Source organism: Sceloporus occidentalis, unplaced genomic scaffold (assembly GCF_023333645.1).
Source record: "Sceloporus occidentalis isolate IW3139 unplaced genomic scaffold, rSceOcc1.0.p SCAF_37, whole genome shotgun sequence".
Classification (NCBI taxonomy): domain Eukaryota; kingdom Metazoa; phylum Chordata; class Lepidosauria; order Squamata; family Phrynosomatidae; genus Sceloporus; species Sceloporus occidentalis.
In genome coordinates this window covers 4979094-4999817 of record NW_028317017.1, presented here as the reverse complement: position 1 = coordinate 4999817, position 20724 = coordinate 4979094, and the positions used below count along the sequence as shown (strand labels likewise).

The window sequence follows — 20724 nt, the reverse complement described above, 5'->3', positions numbered from 1 at the left end:
ATGTTTGGATTTAGGGACATGTTCCTATAGCTAACTATGTAGTCCAGCAGGGCATATGGATGTTAAAGCTGTATAGTATCATTAGTCAGGTTAAAGAGAGAGGAAAAAAAAAAAAAAAGTGATAAAGGACGGTTAAATTAAATTAACCTGGGGGGGGGGGGGTGAATGTATAAAATTAATGACAAAACTGCTGCTCGCAATTCTACCGGTGTATTTGGTTTCCAAACGTTCCAAAAAAAAAATACCGCAACAATATTATGTTGTAATAAGTATATTATTACATAAGTGGTTTTTTTTTTGTTTGTTTGTTTTTTTTTACCAAAAGTGCTCCAAAAAAGAAAAAAACTTACTTTATATTTATAATCCCCATGTCCAAATCTCATAAAACACACACACTAATAATATATTAAGTGTGTGTGTATATATAAAATTATATATGCTCAACAAAGTCGGTGTTCTCTGTATAAATAAATGTAACCCCCCCCCCCCCCCCCTGATAATGCACCTGCTTCTCCTATTGGGCATGTCGGTCATAGAAGAGGATTACAAATTTGACGACCTAATTTCTGTATTATAAAAAGTATCCATAAAGTTCGCCTTTGTTCTTCCAGAATAAGGCCAAAAACCCACATTGAAGAGTTTTCAAATTTTTCCCTTACAAAAGGGACACTTTCGTTATTGGCTCCAAATGATAATCTGATTACTCACTGGATCAACAGACTAGAATTAATAGTGTCCTTGAAACCTGTTATATCCCTGTAGATTTTTTTGCTAAAAAATATAGCCTAGCCCATATCTTTAAAGGAATCTAATGAACTTGATGGCACAATCTCTGTGGGTAGCGAATTCCACATCTTTATTGTTCTTGCAGCAAAGAACTGCTGTGGAAACGTTTTTTGTTTTTTTTAAAGGGTCATCAGAACTCAGCTGGTATAATAACTTACTTTGTAAAGTAAGCGCTTGGGGGGCTGTATTGTCTCACGGTCTCGCCATCCCAGGAAGTTCATCTTGGATGGTAGACACTGGTCCTGGAATGGCGAATAATGTATTGGTGTGTTGTGGTGTAACTGCGTTGCTTTGTTTAACATAAAATGTTGATTACCATTGTCTGTAATGTGTTTTGTATTGGTCATTTAAGTCATGTTTCAGCCCTACCTTTTAAACATGGCAGTATCTTGGTTTCAGAAATCCATTTTGCTGAAGAACAAATATGCTTTTTCCAGCTGACAAAAAGAATCCGCTTTCTTCCTAAGTAGAGCACTTTGTATTTCAACATTTGTTTCCTTTAAGGAAGCAAATACTTCTTGCATGAAAACATATAATTAGTTGGGCCGGTCTGAAACCTCAAGCTGTCGCTAGTTTCTTTCTTACTGAGGAATAACGCCATAGTTGCTCAGCGGTTAAACTAGTCATAAAGTCATAAAGTAGACTTCACCAAATCAGTTAGGCAGTTGAACCATGTTATTCAAAGCTTGCTTGTCATGCACGTGTCATTTTAATTAAGATAATCCAGTATGGTATAAAGATAAATGCCCTCACCAGATCGTAAATACCACGTTTTGTGATTTTTCTTACCTGGCGTAAGGTTGCCCAAAATCGGTATGAGGCGTAAGGTTTAACCCTGGAGACATTGCATTGAAGCTGTTCTCTCTGGGCTTTTCCGTCATCTCCGACATGCTCTGGGCTGTACAGAAAGATATTGACATTTTGCAGAGAGTTCAGTGGTGGGCTACTCAATGTGATGGGCTGTTCTCTCCCCTAAAAATGTATGCGTTTCTGTCATCTGTTTTGCGGAAAGGCTGGCATGAAACCAGCGCAGCCGACTGCCTCCAGCAAGTGACGGGTATGGGAGGCAGTTGAAAGCCACAAAGCACACATTGTGTAGTACGTATATGTAAATGTAAAAGCTAACTTGATTTGATTTATTGTGAATCTATAGAGGAAAAAATCCCAGTCCCTGTGAAAACCTCTGTGACACGTAACGGTCTCTTGGGGGTTGTTTGGGGGGGGGGGTTTAAGCATCATCCTCTTTCTTTATAATGAGGTCTGCAGGTTCCTGACCCAATGTTGTTTTTGTAGAAATTCAGTAGCCGTTATCTGGCATTTGCTGCATGTTTTTATTGATGTGAGGCTGATTCTCTTCCTGGCTTCTCTATTGTACATTTTTTTTGCCCCGTAGGTTGTGTTTTGTGGGCATTCCAGCAGTCAGTCGTTGAGTAACTCTGTTTTCGTTGTATCCAGTAAAATTCCCCCACGCAAACGCTTTGATTGTTGAGGTTTTCAGTGAAAGAAGTGGGAAGAGGATGTCTGAGCTCTCAGAGCAAACTCAGTCTGACAGTTCAATTTACGACAACCTTGTCCAAAGGCGGCTGTCCGGCACTTGCCTAGTTTGGCGTCTCCACAGCTGAAAGCCTCTGGCGAACTCTGCTGAATCAGGGCTAGCTGGAATTCTCCTGTGTCTTTCAACAGGGGTATCTATTTTTGCATTGCGCTTTTTTTTGCCTTTCCAATAATCCATTTTTCCCCTTCTCTTTTCAGAACACTGTAATGGAAGAAACCGCAATATGGGAGCAGCAAACAGTGACTCTTCACAGGGTAAGTATGGTAGGAGTTAATTCATTGTACGGAAAGCAGGATACTGACTGCCATTGGAAACAATAGACAAAAGCCAGATGTCAGGAAGTCGGCAAAGGAAATCATTTTGGTTTTGTTAAAATTAGTCCTTGTAAAGTTTGAGCTCATGGTCGTTTTCGGTTTGCTGATGTGATATTCTGCATTGTTTTTACTCTGGTTCAAGAGGAAATCATATCCCCAAAATAAAAGGGTCTTCATGACCGTGAAACAATGCGTTCTCTCATGCCAACCCTTGTCTTTTTCATTTGCACATATAATCCGTCTAGTCACTTTTCCCTACATTCCCGGGTACGTGAAATAAATCTGGTATGTTGTGTTTTCAATTTATTTTTTAAAAAGTGATGTATATGGTAATTTGTGGTTTTTGCTTGGTTTTAAAGCATGAACACGCAAATGGCTGTAAAATGCGTTCTTCTATTGGTAAAACAGTCAGGAAAAATACTCTGTCTCTACGTAATAATAGATTACAACTCTGCAGGCTGCATATCTCGTGTATAAACCTTAAGGCGCTGGTGGTCTGTCTGTTTGATGCCATGTAGCTACAACATATATACCTTATTTGCTCGATTATAAGACAAGGTTTTTTACCAGCGATGCAGGGGACCTCGATCCTCCTGTCACCCCCCCCCCCCCCCACTTACCGGTGCTTAGTCCGGGCAGCGCGTAGAGCTCGACGCGATTCGCATAGAGCTCTACACACTGCCCGGTGCTTAGCGATTCGCGTACACAACTTCCGCTGCAGCCAGGAGGAGGTGGGGTTAGCAGTGGAGGTTGTCTGCGTCCATCTCGCAGACCTTCCCCGGCTGTTCCCCGTGAACTCTGACAGCCGGGGAAGGGCTGCGCGATGGACGCAGACAAATTCCGCTGCTAGCCGCACCTCCTCCCGGCTGCAGCGGAAGTTGTCTACGCGAATCGCGTAGAGCTCTACGCACCGGGGACTCAGAAGCTCTGGTAAGTTTGGAGGAGGGGAGGGGGAGGGAGTGTTAAATGGGGGCAGAGTGCTCTGTGAAATGCTCTTTAACCCCCTTAATGCCACTGTGCCTCCAGAAATGCCTTTTAACCCTCTATACGCCACTCTGCCTCCTGAAATGCCTTAAACCTCCCTATATGCTACTCTGCCCCCTAAATGCCAGAGTGGCATATAGGGGTATAAGGCAATTCTGGAGGCAGACTGGCACATAAGTGGTCAAAAGCCATATCATGGGGCACAGTGGCATATAGGGTATATAAGACATTTCTGGGGCAGAGTGGTAAGCCAGGGGGCAGATGTGCATAACTGGGGGGGGGGGCAGGTTGAGAAAAAAAAAAAAAAAGAAATATATATTTTTCTCAATCATAGCTTTTATTAAAAAAAAAATTGTTTACATAAATTAACATTTACTGGTAACTTTTTTTCCTATAGGGTCGTCTTATATTCAGGCTTTTCTTTTTTTTTTTTTTCCATAAATTAATATTCAGATTTTGGGGGGTCGTTTATAATCAGGGTCGTCTTATAATCGAGCAAATACGGTAATACCGCTGAGCTTGTGTTGCCGTGAATAACCTTACCCGTAAACGTGTTCTTCGCAGACAACACTGTTGCACTGCGAAACATACTAACTTTCAAATCTTTGGGGCCCTCTAGTAATCAAGTAGCCTTTTATACTTTAAACTTGGATTAGTGAACACGATGTGCCATTGGAACACAGTCATTAACAACATCTTAAAAAAACCAAGGACATTTCTGAGTGATCCCAAGCTCTTGAATCGTGGTGCAGGGAAATGTAGAATAAAAATAAATAAATAAAAAAAAGAATCCCTGGGTATATCCTGCCAGAAACTGCTAGTTGTCGAGTGATTTTATTTATTTATTTTTTTTGAAAGTTTATTTTGCCTATTTTCGATGTGTCGGTGGTGTTTCCTGTTTCCCCTGCATTCCCATTATGAAGAGACTATCTAGTTGAGGCTGTTTGCCAAGTGCCAGTTGGTTACAATGCATGTGCTGTATACCACACAGCTGTGCTTGTAAACAAGCGGAGATAGACCATGTTTCCAGCGAGAACAATGAGGGTTTTATTTGTGTTGTCAGCATTTAGAAGCTACAATTTGTTCAGCGAGAACTAACAAACCAGTGAAGGCAACCAAGCAAGCTTTGTTCTTGTGTCTGCTGAACAGAGGAGTGACTTGGGAAGGGAGTAAAGTTCTATCTGCTGAATGACTGATGGAGCAGGTAGTGGTGATTGCTGGTGTGACCTCTCAACAGTGACCAGTTACTCGACTGTGGACCTTGACTTTCTCGGTACTCTAAAAGTATATACAAATCCCTGGGGTGGTGGAGGACCTGCTTTGTGACCTTTTCTGGTGACTGTGATGCCAAAAATCTCATGCACACAGTGTTAATTCAGAGATTTCACTGGTTTCGTGATACAGATTAGCATCCTGCATATTTCTCTCACAGGGCCAGCCAGTGAAATCAACTCTAATCGTGAGATTTTAGAGCCTCCTTGGCACTTGTTTTCAAGCAGAGTACTTGCCCCAGCAGACCCAAGACGGGGCTAGACCTTCATGATTACACAATGTAAAGGTTCCATTGATCAGTTTGCATACCCTGAACCCAAAAGAAAAGAATGTAAACTGCACAAAAAACCCATAATTTATCAATGATGCCTGTATATCTGTAACATTAAACTCAGACTCTCACCTTAGCAGGTCACACAATATTTCTCAGCCAATTAAGAACCTATTCTGCAAGATAATAATAATTGCACAGTTTAATTGTAGACCCAGTTTGTTTTATATAGCCTTTTGAAATGCTTTAATAAATAATGTGCCCTTTTCTTGCAATGGGGGAAAATGTCTCTCTTTACATATCTGAGAGCGGACTCTTGGAAAGGTTATGTGTGGCCGCAGTCTCTCTTGCTGCATGACATTTCTATTAAACGTTCAGGCTTTCGCCACCTTTCTCAAGGGGTTTGGCCTTCAAATGGACACATTTTCTTAAAGGACAGCATGCACACTTTCTCTTATCTGGCATTCAGCATGGAACATGTGTGTCACGTATTATGAAAATTGTATATGAAAGGAGCTCGCCAGACCTATTTTAATGGTAAATGCATGAAGGAGTTGATTTAACATGAGCATCAGTGTGTTTTAAGACATGTTATTTGCAGGCAATTCAGTTATTGAAGGTTAGACTACGATCTCCAACTGGTTCTTGTGGAAACGGGCATCGTACCATAGGATGCTTCTTGCGCATTAGAACTCCTGTCAAAAAGAATTGAGCTTTCATTGGAGTCACTGAGGGTAGCAGAAGTCATTGGCCTATACCAGGGGTGTCCAAGTTTTTTCTGCAGTGGGCCACTTCATCAGAATTGTATATGTGCGTGGGCTGCACTAATTTTTCACTGTGAGAAAATCTGGCCTTAAATAAAATATGCAGATTAAAATAAAGTAAATGACACAACCTCTCACTGATTTATGGGCCTAGAAAGTTTTGTGGATTCAGGATAATTAAAAATGAAATAGCTCTATTTATTGTAGGGATGCACCAAAATGAAAATTCTGGCCCAAAACTGAAAATTCAGGGTTCACTTAGCCGAAAATGACCCCCCACCTTTAAAAATAATAAAAAAAAAAAAAATCAACAATATGACTTGGCATGATAGGACTGTGATTGCTGTTGGCAATCATACTCCTATCATACCCAGGCAACCAGTAAGTGCTGGAACCTAGGCATGATGGGACTGTGATTGCTGTTGGCATGATAGGAGTGTGATTGCTAAATCAGCCAGTACATGCTGGGAAAGGGTGGCTGTAAGTGATGTGCAGACCCCATACTGCTGGCAGCATCAATACACAAGGAGGCCATGCTATCACACAAACACTGATTTTTTTTTCACAGATTCATTCCCTCAATCACGCATACTCATTCAAACAACCTCCCCCACCCCCTTACCTGCCCTGCAGCTCTCTCGATACCGCTCACAGACTTCAGCAGGGGGCGCGGCCTCCCTCTGCGTTCTCTGGTACTGCACAATGGAAGCAGGACTGGAGCAGAGTCATGTGATATCACGTACATTCATGTGACTCTGCTGGGTTCCGCTTCCTCTGTGCAGTACAAAAGACCCTCCCACAGGTAAGTAGCAGGGCTCTTGTGATGCCCTGGCTGCCGATCTCACGCCGGCCACACCTCGAGGTCCCTGGCCTATACTATATGGATAAAATATTGGTAAACTTTGACATTGGTTTCTAAACACTGACACAAACGCATCCGGCCACTATTGAGAGAAACTAGAACATAGATTGTGAGCCAGGCCCTCTCGTCCAAAATCAGTATCTGACCTCACAAATGCTCTACTGGATTAATGGGCAAAAATTCCCACAGAAACACTCCAAAATCTTGTGGAACGCCTTCCCAGATGAGTGGAAGCTGTTATAGCTGTGAGGGTTTGAACTACAGATGGATTCTGTTCCTGTTGGTTTAATGTTGAGGCGTCCCAATACTTTTGTACATATATAGTGCATATGCTATCTGATGTTTTTGCTAGCATACATAAAACTGTTTGTGGCTTCAGTGACTTTAGTGGGATTGCTACAAGCATGCGCAAAAATGTTACCTACTAATGCTTACTAGTTTTAGTAGAGGCAACCAAAAGAGGGGGGAAATGACAGTCTCCAACTTGCATGCAGTTAGGCATCTTTATTTAGCGGTTCTCATGAGGTTGCCATAAACCTTTGTGTTGTGTCAATTAGACGTTAGCAGAGTTGAAACACATAGTCTGCCCTTTTGGCAGGATGACTTGTTGCCAGGCTGATAGATCTTTGCTTAATAATACCAGCTCTACGTTGGATCTCTTTTGCTTGATGGAACGTTTTTGCTGCTCCCTGGCTTGCTTATTGTGTGCCTCCTGTTCTAATCCTCTGAACCAGTCACTTTCCCTCTTTCCAGATTTGCCCCTTTTCCGTCTTCTAGTCCAGGAAGACTAAAGATCGAAAGGGAATGCCCGTGTAGTGAGCTGGATTTTGAAGCGTCACTAACACTACTACTCTGGACTTTGCCTGTTGGAAGTGTTCTTCCTTTATGTTCACTTCAAAGTCATCTCACAATTTGTACAAATAGGTTTATAGCTGCATATCACGAGTATACAACTGTAAAACAACATAAAAAGAGCTATCATAGTCACACTGCTGATCTATGGATACTCGTGCCTTCGCATTTAGACAAATAATGGTTAGATTGCTATCTTCTCTAACATCAGAAATCAAAAAAGGACATAATCAACCCAAGCATTAAACAATTCCATTTAGATAACATCGGAGCTGATAAAGTGCCCCATCAGTTGTGCATTTGAAAAGGAAACCTTTTCCTTGAATAACTGTATAGATAATATAGCTTTACATTCTAAACTTTGACTTGTGAAGGAGACGTACAATTTCCGAAATATAAACTAGTGTGGATGATGGCAAGAAGGGGTGATTTAAGTCATCTGTCTTGCAATGCTTCCTCCTAGACAGAGGTAGTTTCAAAGTTGTAACAGATAATACATAAAATATATATTAATTTATCGAATATATAATTACGAGAGAAGGTACCTGTCCTGCTTCTCTATACTTTTATAAAATGTTTCCAGGAGCACACGCAGAGGGCACTATTGACGATCCTTGGCATCTAGTGTTCTTTGTAAATACATTTGAATCGTAATGATACATTACTGTATTCTGATCTTTCTGTAAATGTGATGGATCGGGCTGCGTGGCAGTGCTTACTATTTTATGTAAATATTTGACTTTATTGAACGTTATTCAACGTATTCTTTGGTAGTTTTAAATACATTAAAATATTTTAAATAAAAAAGCGAGAATTTGTATGCACAGGTCTGCCATATAGTTGATCCCTGTCTTATATTGTATATATGTGTATACATAAAATACAGTATATAATGTTTTTCTTTTCGTCGGTAGGCCCCAGGATTTGGATTTGGGATTGCAATATCTGGAGGAAGAGATAATCCACATTTTCAAAGCGGAGAAACCTCTATTGTGATCTCAGATGTTCTAAAAGGCGGCCCAGCCGAAGGCCTGCTGCAGTAAGTAGTTCCTTATTTCACAAACCCTGCAAGACATATTTGCATTGTTATTCGCCTTTTTGGTCTACCGTCTGTGAGTTTGGAAAGACAAGCCAATTTAAGGACGGGGCATTTAGTTACGTGGCTGTGATAAAAAATGTGGATTTACCACCCTGTGCCACTTTTAAAACGCAGTCATACTGCCTAGGAAAAGTTCTAAGACAAGTGAGTACTGAGTTACTGTGTGTAGGCGCCTCTATAAACGCTTTACAGCTGTATATTCTGCATTCTCTGTACAGTAATGAGACCATAGATGAGTATTTAGAAAATATTATGTACGTGGATATACCGTGCATGGGGTTTATAATGTGTGTATGAATACAGCTCATCTGCGCTGCTGGTTTTAAGGCTTGCATGTCCTTTGACTTTATTCTCGTGCACGATGACGGGAAGAACAAATCGCCAGGCTGCCATTGCATCGGGGATTAAACAAGATTATCTTGCTTTATAGGTGTCTTCATTTGTACATCACAAAATGAGTTTTTTTTGTTTTTTTTACAAAAGCTGTGGGGAAACTGATGAGTCAACTGTGAGTCTGCCATTAATGTCAACTAAGCCATAATCTCTCACCCTTAACCCCATAAATGCCAGTAGTTTTTTGGGTCCATACAGTAATGGGGTCATCTCTGTTTAAAATGCAAACGGAAAAGGTGCCAACTACCCTGTAACATGTTTCACAGAATACATTTTCTACTTCAATTTGTGCAAGTAAAGAAGTAAGCAGAGTTCAGCAACTTGAGTTTGGGTTTAATGCGAAAATAAGAAACAAAGCAAACTTTTCTTTGATAAACTGCTAGATGGCTTTGTTCCACTCAGTCTAAATCTACACAAGACTTTCACCCACCATCCCAACCACAAGATTACTTGTACAAGAAGGGTTTTTATGGTTAGATATATAAAGGAAGAATCGTCAAAATCCCTTTAAATAATTGAAAAAAAACGAAAGTATCTAACGCTTAAAAGGAGGTGTTATTGGTAGAATTCATGCATATTCCTTTCACACTTGGTTTTATTTTAACTACATTAGCATGGCTTGATGAAAATGTATGAACTCCACATTAACGCCTTTTTCTGAAACTCCAAGGAGGTTTTGTGGGTTGTACAACACACTTGATTATGTATTTTTAACTAAAGTTTATGAATATTTCTTTTGTTTATAGGCTTTAAATAGCTGCTAACTTTTCTTTAAAAAAAAAAAAAAAAAAGGGCCTTACACGTAGAATTTCTGTTACTTGCATTTGTATTACCCCTCATAAGTAATTCTACACTTCTACTGTAAGATCTTGGGTGTTAAGTGTATTGTGGATAAAAAAAATTAAAGTTGTATACAAACTTTAGATACAGGTTTTGTATAAAAAAATAAAAGTTTTACACCACACAGTAAAATAAATTCAAAGTAAACATAGAAGAAATACAATATTCTTCAATATAAAAACGTGACGTGTGTAAAATTGGAACTCGTGCGTTTAAGAGCGATATGCTGCGCTTTTTCCACAGCACAAGATGATTATCCATGAGGGTAGTAGATCCTTCCTTCCTTCCTAGGTCACATCTGCTCCCAGTAGTATCTCGGAATCGAAAGACCGCAATATAAGTAAATATTACTTAATGCATTAACGGTATAAATGAGATTACATTAATAAAGTCAGCAGCGATCAGGGTCCAGTATACAGGAAAACCGGCTCTGTAAGGCTTTGTGTTTGTGTGTGCCTACTGTGTAAATGTTCCAAAACAAGGCTTCACAGTATACATGATGAATTCCAACAGAGCGATGGCCAAAAGCACACCTGTGCATATAAACACGGTTTGCCACAATGATGTTACTACCCCTTTCAGGTTCTTCTTGTAAGTAGCAGTTCCCGAGGAAATTACATTTTACGTATTAAGACTTACGCCGGGATGAACAAATGCTGCTTTTATATTTCTTTCCTATTAGTATATCCATAGAGAGCAATCCAAAATGCTTCATGCATTTTTATTACATGGGGCCTTTTTATCTGCCGACTGGGATTTGTCCAGCCAGGCACCCAAGATGTTGTCTGTTTCATTACGATTTCTTACTTTGTCCCGTTTGTGGCTCCTAAAACTAGGCTGTGCCCCTAAATGACCTAGTAAAGTGGTAAGGGGTTTTGGTGCTGATTGTAATGAATAACTATTAGAAAATATATTTTTGAGAATGTTTCAAAAACACGTTTTGTATTTATTTATTTTTTAAATACCTGTTTTCTTAACTGTAAACTTGTTACACAACCAGCTTCTTTGAACTCTCTGGTTGCTATGCCTGTTACACATTTGTTTGCTTGTGCTTTGTGCAGCCTCTTTGTTTTATTATCTGGTGAAATGATTTTACATTCTAAATATATAAATTTTGGGGGGCAAATAACTAAGAAAATGTAACCTTTTTCTCCCCAGGGAAAATGACCGTGTTGCAATGGTCAATGGGGTTTCAATGGATAACGTTGAGCATGCTTTTGCAGTCCAGCAGTTAAGAAAAAGTGGAAAAAATGCCAAAATTGTAAGTTAATGGGTTTTGTTTTCCTATTGCTTTTGTAACAAATATGTATTTACCTGACAAACTTCTCACGATACAGTCCAGAGCATCCATTGGAGTTTTTAGGATGTTTGCCATTTCAGATGTTTTAGTGTTTATTCTGTAGAGGTGTTGGTTGGCAGTTGTGATTTCAATGCTTATTTCACTATTCATTATGAAGGGCTGGCCCTGCATAATGCATAGTTCAACCAGTGAGGTGACTTACTGGAAGCCACACTTGATAACAGCAGGGTTATCTAAACTGTTCATGGGGAAGAAGCATACTAGGGTTGAGCCTTCATAATCTGTGATTTATTTATACATCGGGCGATCCTATGCCTGACCCAGTAAGTATCCCCAGGACTTACCTTGCCGTCCTGCTCCCGACATGTTCTTCACGTCAACAACCAGTGAAAAGGTGCTAACATGTCTACTGTACTATATACTACAATAGGAAGGGCTCACACTCCGATATAAGGATGAACCATGTTCATTGTTTTGTAGTTATTTCTTGAAGGTCTGGATTTAGACTGTAACAAATCTTTGAAATAAGGTGTGGTTGCCCTTATTATCCTAAAACAAGCCTTCTGGCTTGTCTGGTGTCTGTAGATGAGTGTTTAATAATGCTTCTACTACCACCTTAATTTTAGTGGAAGGGTTTTCTATCACCTTTACCCACCATAACTTATGTAATGGTATTCCTTATTATCCTAATACAGACAATCCGGCGGAAGAAAAAAGTGCAGCTTCCAGTATCTCGTCCTGACCCAGATCCGGTTTCCGAGAATGAGGAGGACAGTTACGAGGAGGATGTGCCTGATCATAGTGCCCTCAGTGGTCCCAGTGCCAGCAGAAGAAGTGAAAAGAGCTGGGTGAGAGACAGAAGTGTGAGCAGAGACCGGAGTTTATCACCCAGATCAGATAGAAGATCCGTTGCTTCCAGTCAACCTCCAAAACCTACCAAAGTGACCTTGGTGAAATCTAGAAAAAATGAAGGTACATAGCTTGTGGCATGTTTTAAATTGCTTTTTCACACGGAGACTTTAACACAAGTCTGAGTCTTGCTTTTAATGCAAATGAGGTTGATGAGGAGTCGATAAGAAGGCTGTACACCCAAATGCAGCAGCAAAAGTGTGATCACGCTATGGTAGGTTGACCACATCGAACACTTTTTCCGGGATCTGCATACATGTAGCTAACCAGCTCATGTGAAGTGCTACAATACAGGATATGTATAGCTCTTCAGATGCAGGGCAGAAATAAGAGTAGTTTTTCCTGCTCCAGTAATCCTCATCTTATTTGGACAGTGCAGGAAGTTTATAATGTGTACAGTGTTGCATTCATGTACCAATGCATGGTATTGTTTATCAGTTCTACAAATGCAATTTGGGGTGTCAAGGGGGTTAAACTGTAACTTTAAAGCTTCAGTGTTATATGACAAGCCTCCAAATTCCTACCCAACTAACTGACCTAAGACACACTTAATCAACACACTTTATTCCCTTTTTTCCATTGCTAGCATTTAATTTAAATCTATGATCACTGTAATTACATTATGTAAGGGATATAAAGCCGACAACATGCCTTAGCCACAGAGCTTAGCCTCATCATTAAAGAGTCGGCCCACCCTACAGGCCTGGAAACGAATATGGAAACTGCCACCTACTTTATGCCTAACGTTCATCATAGAGTCCATTCTGTGTGTGATACAATTCTGACTTTAGAGCCAATTAGATGGACCTCTAGGGATAAAGCTTGTCTGGACCGTTTTCCGCTTCACAACCCAGCGAGTCCAATGTAAGCTGAACCTGAAGCAAGGTTGTTAAACTCTGAATATTTGCTGGCATCGCTCCCCTCAAGGGCAGGCATTAGCGTTCCGGAGGAAGAATATTTGTCTTTTTTCTTTCTGTGACCTGTCCAAGGGGTTTTTTTTTTTTTTAGAAAACTTTCTATTCTAAAAATGTGCCGAAAAGCTAGGTTAAACTAGAATTTTAACTAGCTGTGTTGATGTAATGATTACTTGTTGAATGTGCTAATTCAGGTGCAACCTGGTCATTTAAAAAGCATTTGATGGGAAGCTGCATTATTGAAGATGTTGAAAGTACTGCTTTCCCTAGCAGGTTGATGTGCAACTGACCGTTTTTCTATCTATAAATTACAGAATACGGATTAAGATTGGCTAGCCATATTTTTGTAAAAGAAATATCCCAAGATAGCCTGGCGGCAAGGGATGGAAATATTCAGGAAGGAGATGTTGTGCTCAAGGTAAGGGTTAGGCTTATGGTGGTCTGTTCATAATGACTAATTAGGCCATGTACTCAAACACATTATGCTTATTCTTTGAGGATGATGTATGGGGTGGCCTAAATTTCTATAACATGTACTTGTATTTTGGGTTCTACCTTTTTATCTTGCAGATCTATCAGTGCCTTCAGTGTAGCATTTCTAATCATGATGATCCGTAATGGTAGCAGACTTTACATGTCAAAACTTCTTGGACAAATAGAACCTTTATCAATGACTTTATGGGACATTAGACTCCTTTAAGCAGCTAGTTCTCCAGAAAAAAATGCTGTGCCTATTCTCTTTCAAACTTCCGCTTGTAGTTGGTACATTTTACTTTGAAAATGATAAATCGCTATCTAGGAATGTGTGATTGAATGTATGGTTGCTTGTGTCCTACACACCAGATGAGAGAAAATAAAGCCTCTGCTCTGTGCTCACTTGGTGTCATTTAGAAGTAATTTACTTTTAGAAGCAGTAAAAGTTTTATGAATAGACTGTAATCCTTTAATTATTCTGTTGCAGATTAATGGCACAGTCACTGAAAATATGTCTTTAACTGATGCAAAAACATTGATAGAAAGGTCAAAGGGCAAATTAAAAATGGTGGTTCAAAGAGATGAAAGGGCAACTCTGCTTAATGTCCCAGATCTGGATGACAGCCTTCATTCTGCAAATGCCTCAGAGAGAGACGGTAAGCTGGACGTTCAGTCACTAAAGTGGGAGTTGGCAGGAGAGTTGTGGTTATAACCAGTGTGGCTATGTTTACATGTAGATAGTTTACCCAAATACATATGATTAGCTAACATGTTTAGGTATTTGTGCCTCTTCAGGGACATGCTCCGGGTTCTCATTGTTATAGCCATGCTAGAGCACCAACTATCTGGAATATTAGGACAAGTTAGCAGTAGCCTTGCAGAACCAAGAATCTAACAAAATACAATGTATTATATCAAATGCCATTCAATTTAGCGCTTTAGTACATTTTTCAAATTTACTGCAACTGTTTTCATTCAAAATATTTAACAGACATCTCAGAAATTCAGTCGCTGGCATCGGATCATTCCAACCGTTCACATGACAGGCCTCCTCGGCACAGCCGTTCAAGGTCTCCTGACCAGAGATCAGAGCCTTCAGACCATTCCAGACATTCTCCACAGCAGCACAGCAACAGCAGGTGATTGATTACATTTGTGCTGAAGTTTTATTTCATTTATTTGTTCGTGTAAATAACAACCAATCTGTGGATAATTAAAGCTGTTCACGTTGGCTAGATTGTGAAATGTTGTCTGTTGAGGGGTAGACTGATTATTATTAGTTTTATTTTTTTAAGGCTATTTGGTTTCTTGTGAATGGCCATTTATTATTTTAGGCCTTATTTCCAAATCTGGCCCACCTTTTTTACTGGACATATTTCCAATTTTTATGTATTTTATAGTGCTTAAACAAATTGTCAGAAGTTGAAAGTTCTTCATGGATGCTTGTCGCTTCTGTTGTTGTAACCTGTGTTGTAGGAAAGCCACCATTACTTTCACCTCCGGTTTGGGAAACACAGAATGTGTCTTTACATGGAAGGACACCATGGGCCTTGCTTGGACTATACTTTGAAATATGTAGTAACACAATACATAATCCCCAGGAGGCATGATGTACAACCGCCTCACCAATAAGTCTCGTAAATTCTGCTGCATGTCTTCACTGACACATAGATCGCCAAACGCTTATTAAGCCTAAACTGTCTAAAACCTTAATCCCTGTAGTATGGACACTTTGGGACATCCCTGGGGCTCTTACAAATACAATTTTTTGTGTGTGTGTGGGGGGAGGCTTGTAAGCAGATTGTTCAATGGTTAATAACACCCTTATCCTAAATGTGCTGCTTCCGCTGATTATGACTAATGATAAATCAGTTATTATATGGTGTTCAATGCATTAACTTTGCCGCGTGGTAGTAGCTTGTGATGTTTCACATGATCTGACTTTATTCCATCAAAATAAGATTAGTGCTATCCCCGGGACACGACATCTATTTGTCTTGTGTAGTGTATATAATATATATATCCGCCAATAATTGGAAAATTTGAAGCACTCAATCATATATGTGTGTATGTGGAGATATATATAGTATGTATCTAATATGTATCTTTACATTTATCTCCATTTCTTGAAATTAATATAGCCAAGAAATTTTAATTTTTTTTTTAATTTTACATATTCACATATTTGTTACGAATAGTCAAGACACGTTCTCACACATCATGAAAGTGTTGTATTAACTAGTTTTCTCCATTCTCTTCGTTCGTGTTCAGTATCCCTTATTTCTAATGGTAAATACACAAGCATCTTAATGGCTCTCCGCATGATACTTTTTGAAGTTTGTCTGGCTCAAATTACATCCTGTACAGAAACCTCCACTATGTTCTGTCAGTATCTGGAACAGTTATTTCGTCATTGCATACCAAGTTATGTGGGATAGGACAAATGATTCCTGGCTTTTTCCAGTCTATAAACACCACGGTGTGGACATACCTTAACAGCGCTTTAAAGTTAATTATTTTATCCTATGGAATATGCAAAGGGTCTGACTCCTACACTCGAGAGTAGCAATTATTAGGAAGCTGTTTCCGACCTTTTTATTTTTACGTACTGCATTTTTATAGAGCTTTTTAAGGAGGCATAGGGGACTTTATTAGCTTTTTTTACACAAACCATTTTTTTGTTTGTTGGAGTTGGGAATGCCATGCAAGTATCATAGGACTACATATCTACAAGGGTGTGTTCCAGATCTGTGGATAAATAATTTTATTGGGACCCAACCTCTTATATTGGAACGGTTTACCATCCAAGAAACCTGTGTTCTGTGAACCTGGCTTGTATTCCTTCTCCGAAGGGCTCGTGTAAAAGTGTTGGGCTTGCACCGGTCTCCCTGACATATCGCAGATGTTGGAGTTGTAAGCACACTGTCAGAACATATATACGAACTGCAATAACACCTTGGGTGACTCATGGGAAAAGCTATCATTTTGCACAAGTTGTCACCTAGAAACAAAGAAAGATTGCTGGCTTAGTCCCACATAATTCCTACACATTCAGGAGGTGATAGAACGCCATTTACCGTTTGCCACTGAATTTTCATCACTAAATACATCCTACTATTTTTGGGCTTTTCTGTGGTACCCATAATATCATTCAAACTGTTTTTGTTTGACTGTTTTTTGTGAAAAATTGTGGGGTTTTTCCCAGCTTCTGCAAGTTCATTCTGAAGCTGTTAGAATTCACAGCCTAGCAAATAACGTGTACGCATTTTACCGTGCGGGTGCGACAAGCTAACGGATATATCTGGAAACCCATGCGTTTTCATACTGAACTTGGTCAGTTTATGTAATACGTCACGCAGTCAAATAACAGTTTGTTAGGTTATATGATGTCCTCTCCTGCCCCTTTCAAACCATACGAGTAGAAATTACTTCGTGTTTGAGTTGAACACAAAGCCTTCCGTCAGGTGGTTCCTGAACTGTGCGTGGTAGCGGTTACTGGATGTCCTAATGTGGTATATTTCTTAGTGTCCAGCAAATTAAGGACTACAGTGTGATTATATATATATGTGTGTGTGTGTGACTGTGTCGCATAATGTACAGGTAGCGCGGCTCTGCATGTGCCAGCCTATTGTATCAAACAAAGTGTTCCACCCATGTTTAAAATTTGCCTGCTTTATCTTTCCGCACAGGCTTGTTCTCTATTGAATGACTTACGAGAAAAAAATGTTATCTTTTCGGGAACACGTTTCCTGTAATTATTGGTAATAAAGGACAACAAGCTTACAAGCTGTCTTTCCAGAATTATGGCACACCAAACATGACCAGTATAATGAAAGCCGATTCATGCAGCTCATTGACAGCTTTGTCACAGTTACGTCTGTGATTTTCTCGGGCTTGGCTTTTTTTCCCCTCTTCTACACTTTTAAAAACTAGCTCAGTATGTGTTATGATTATGTCTGTTTCCTTCCAGAACTACAGAAGCTAAGTCATCACTTGTTCTTGGATTTGACATTCATTCACAGGAGATCAGAGCGTAGCGTTCCATAGCTGCCGTCATCTGCATAGATTTTTGTCATATGTAACCAAGAGCTGAAACGTGTTGGTGTATAACAGAATATCCTTGATTGGCAGCAGCATTTTATTGGGGATGAAAAAGCTCAGTTTTTAAAAGGAGAGAGCAGTTTGCTCTGTACCTCTGTTTAGAAAGAAAAAAGTTAGCTCGGCTAAGTATGCGCTCTTCCTGCAAGGGAGGCAAGTATAAAGGCACAAGTTTATTTTTAATAACTTGGACCAACACAAATAAAAAATATATAAATCAAAACTTCGTTATTGCCCATAAAAAAAAATAAATAAAAAAAAATAATACTCGGTGTGATGCTTGAGCAGGGGAAAGACTCCAGAAATAACCGCATAGACGACAGCCTCCTAGAAGACTCATCAATAAATTGTAGGGTTTGGCTGATAACATAGTTAAAAGGATGAGGTAATGGTTGAGTGACAAGAGACAGAAGGCTGCAGTTAATGGTGCATATTCAGAGGAATATCTTGTTACTAGTGAAGAACCTCAAGGATCTGTATTGGGATCCATATCTTGTAATATTGGCAATATTACAAAACATCTTAAGGTATGTCTTTTTGAAGGTGATACATAGATGTGCAACAGGGTAGGCGTTCCTGGCGGAACAAGCCGCATGGCAAGAAGTTTAAGTTGGAAGAATGGTTGAGAGTGTGGCATCTATTGATAAATGTAAGATAATGCACTTCGGACGTAAAAATCCCAAGGCGTTAGGGTACTGTTCTGTCGGTGACAACAGAAGAGGGGACTTGGGAGTAATTTATTTCTGAGGTTTTAAAGTTAAATAGGTAATGCAGTAAAGCATCACACAAAGGAAGCAGGGTGGTGCGTTGTATGGCTAGAGGCATTCGTAGCAGGAAGAGAGGTGGTTCTGCCACTTCACAGGCCTTTCTGGTCAGGCCTTACCTAGAGTATTGGATAATGTTCTGAGATTCCATCTCCAGAAAATTGACAAGTTCAGAGGAGAGATACTATAAATGATTAACCGTTTGCAAGATAAAAAAAAAGACTTGGGGGGAACTAGGTGTATATATAACTTGGAGGGGAGCAGAGAGAGACTGGGATACGATGGAAACGTTTAAATGCCGAAAGGTATTTAGAAATGTGCAGGAGGGACGTTTATTTCAGAAGAGCAATGTTATAACAAGGTGCCATGGTCTTAAGCTGGAGGGTCAGATGTTCATGTGTAAAACTTTTATTGTACTTATGGGCTGGTAAATGGAACAACCTCACAACTGGTAGAGGCTAATCCATCGAGGGAATTTCAGCATGCATGGGATAGACATAAAGCATGAATCTAAGACCAGAGCAAGGACTGATTAAGGATCGGAGTCTTTACATCAGACACAATGGACAGACTAGATGGGCCAAATGGTTCTCTGGCGACAAGTTCTATGTTTCAACTTTATAATTTGTGCGGTGACATGTTATTCTACACCGCCTTTTTGGAGACTGGATTTCCTCTGCAATATTGGCAGAGGGAGTCCATACTTTGAAAGTTTTGAAAGCTCTAAGGCTTTTGATTAGGTGCAATTCATTGATTTGGATATCTGATATTGTAAACATCCAGCCTCCCCTCCCAACTTGTTTAAACCAATCCACAGACCAATCTGATCTGTATATAAGAGCTTTGTTTTAAATGTTTTAAAGCAATGAAACGTATTTTTTCCATTTCGTTTCATTTCTCCTACAGTACCCGAAGCAGAGAGGATGAACGAATAGCAAAGACTGGAACCATGTCTACACCAGTTAAAAATGCAAATAGCTTACCACTTAACAGGACCACAGAGGAGCCATTAGTGGACAAAACAGATAAACAAACACCACCTCTTCCAGGTATTCGCTTATCAATATCTGTTGTTTAGTAATGGAAAGTCACTGTTTACTGATTTATATTGTTTGCAGGTTAATGGGTATGAGGTTTTACCTTTTATAAATCGTGAGGGTTTAGCGCCATTTTAATAGCATGTGAAAGAACTTGCGGTGACTTGTTGGTTGTCAACTGCTGTTAGCTTGATCCACTTGGTCATGGCTTGTGGGTCTACAACGAGATATTTGTAAATACAAATCTTTAGTTATGCCCCGATAAGGCTGTAGTGATTCTGATGTGTCCGCTTAATGTTTTGCTTCCTGATGATGAATGGAGATTTTGCAATCTCAGAGTTTAAGATCCAGGTTTAGGATTGAAATGACAAGAAAAGGTCTGCTTTTTAAAGTTTAACAGTATTTTAGTACATATACATTTTTCCTTCGTTTTGCAAGTGTGGTTTTTTTGTAGTAACTTTTTTTTCTTATCTCTTTCTCAGAACCAAAACCAGTGTATGCTCAGCCTGGGCAGCCAGATGTAGACTTGCCGGTCAGTCCCTCTGATGGGCCGTTTCACAATTCTACACATGAAGATGGAATGTTGAGGTAATTTACATGGGAGCTTGTACAAGTGGAGTAAATGTTTGTGTCATAAAGGATCACATGGTAGTTAATAAAATTACAGAGAAGTACAGTGTCACACTTGCTAATCTATCCAAACTATTTGGTTCAAATGTAAGGGGCTTTTTGCCTGCAGAAGACTTGTTTCTGGGGTAGATTGTTGTCTATGGAAGGGGGTAAGACATTGTCTTCTAAACATTAGTACAGAGCCATTGTGTTCTTTGTGGTACTTGCCAATTATGGTTCTAAACTTGCTTGAGAGTATTGATATTCTGTCTAATTTTATATATGGGTTAGTTGATTTTTCTTATGCTGCATTGTTTTTTCAATGTCTTTTCCGTTTTAGGCCGAGTATGAAACTTGTGAAGTTCAGGAAGGGAGACAGTGTTGGGTTACGTCTCGCAGGTGGTAATGATGTTGGGATTTTTGTGGCCGGCGTTCTGGAGGACAGTCCTGCAGCTAAAGAAGGCTTAGAAGAAGGAGATCAAATTCTTCGAGTAAGCGACAACCTTCTTAGGAATAGATGTTGAGGTTGAATAAGCGGAACTTTCCTCTATGCTGATTAGCAATACATTTCGTTCATAAACTAAATGCTTCCATAAATCAAATGTTGGCAACCAGAATATTCAGCAA

The 20724-nt window shown here is 39.6% G+C and overlaps 1 protein-coding gene across 1 annotated transcript in view; it reads left to right on the top strand.

Moving 5' to 3' along the window:
• The window catches only part of LOC149297762 (tight junction protein 1-like), a 147017-nt gene that overhangs the window by 108184 nt on the left and 18109 nt on the right, over window positions 1-20724 (top strand). Inside the window, exons 3-12 of the mRNA XM_089488349.1 lie at window positions 2539-2595; window positions 8575-8699; window positions 11151-11253; window positions 11988-12264; window positions 13430-13533; window positions 14077-14245; window positions 14581-14728; window positions 19358-19500; window positions 19971-20076; window positions 20438-20588. Coding sequence (XP_089344475.1) covers window positions 2539-2595; window positions 8575-8699; window positions 11151-11253; window positions 11988-12264; window positions 13430-13533; window positions 14077-14245; window positions 14581-14728; window positions 19358-19500; window positions 19971-20076; window positions 20438-20588 — 1383 coding nt within the window. The remainder of the gene's footprint in view (window positions 1-2538; window positions 2596-8574; window positions 8700-11150; window positions 11254-11987; window positions 12265-13429; window positions 13534-14076; window positions 14246-14580; window positions 14729-19357; window positions 19501-19970; window positions 20077-20437; window positions 20589-20724) is intronic.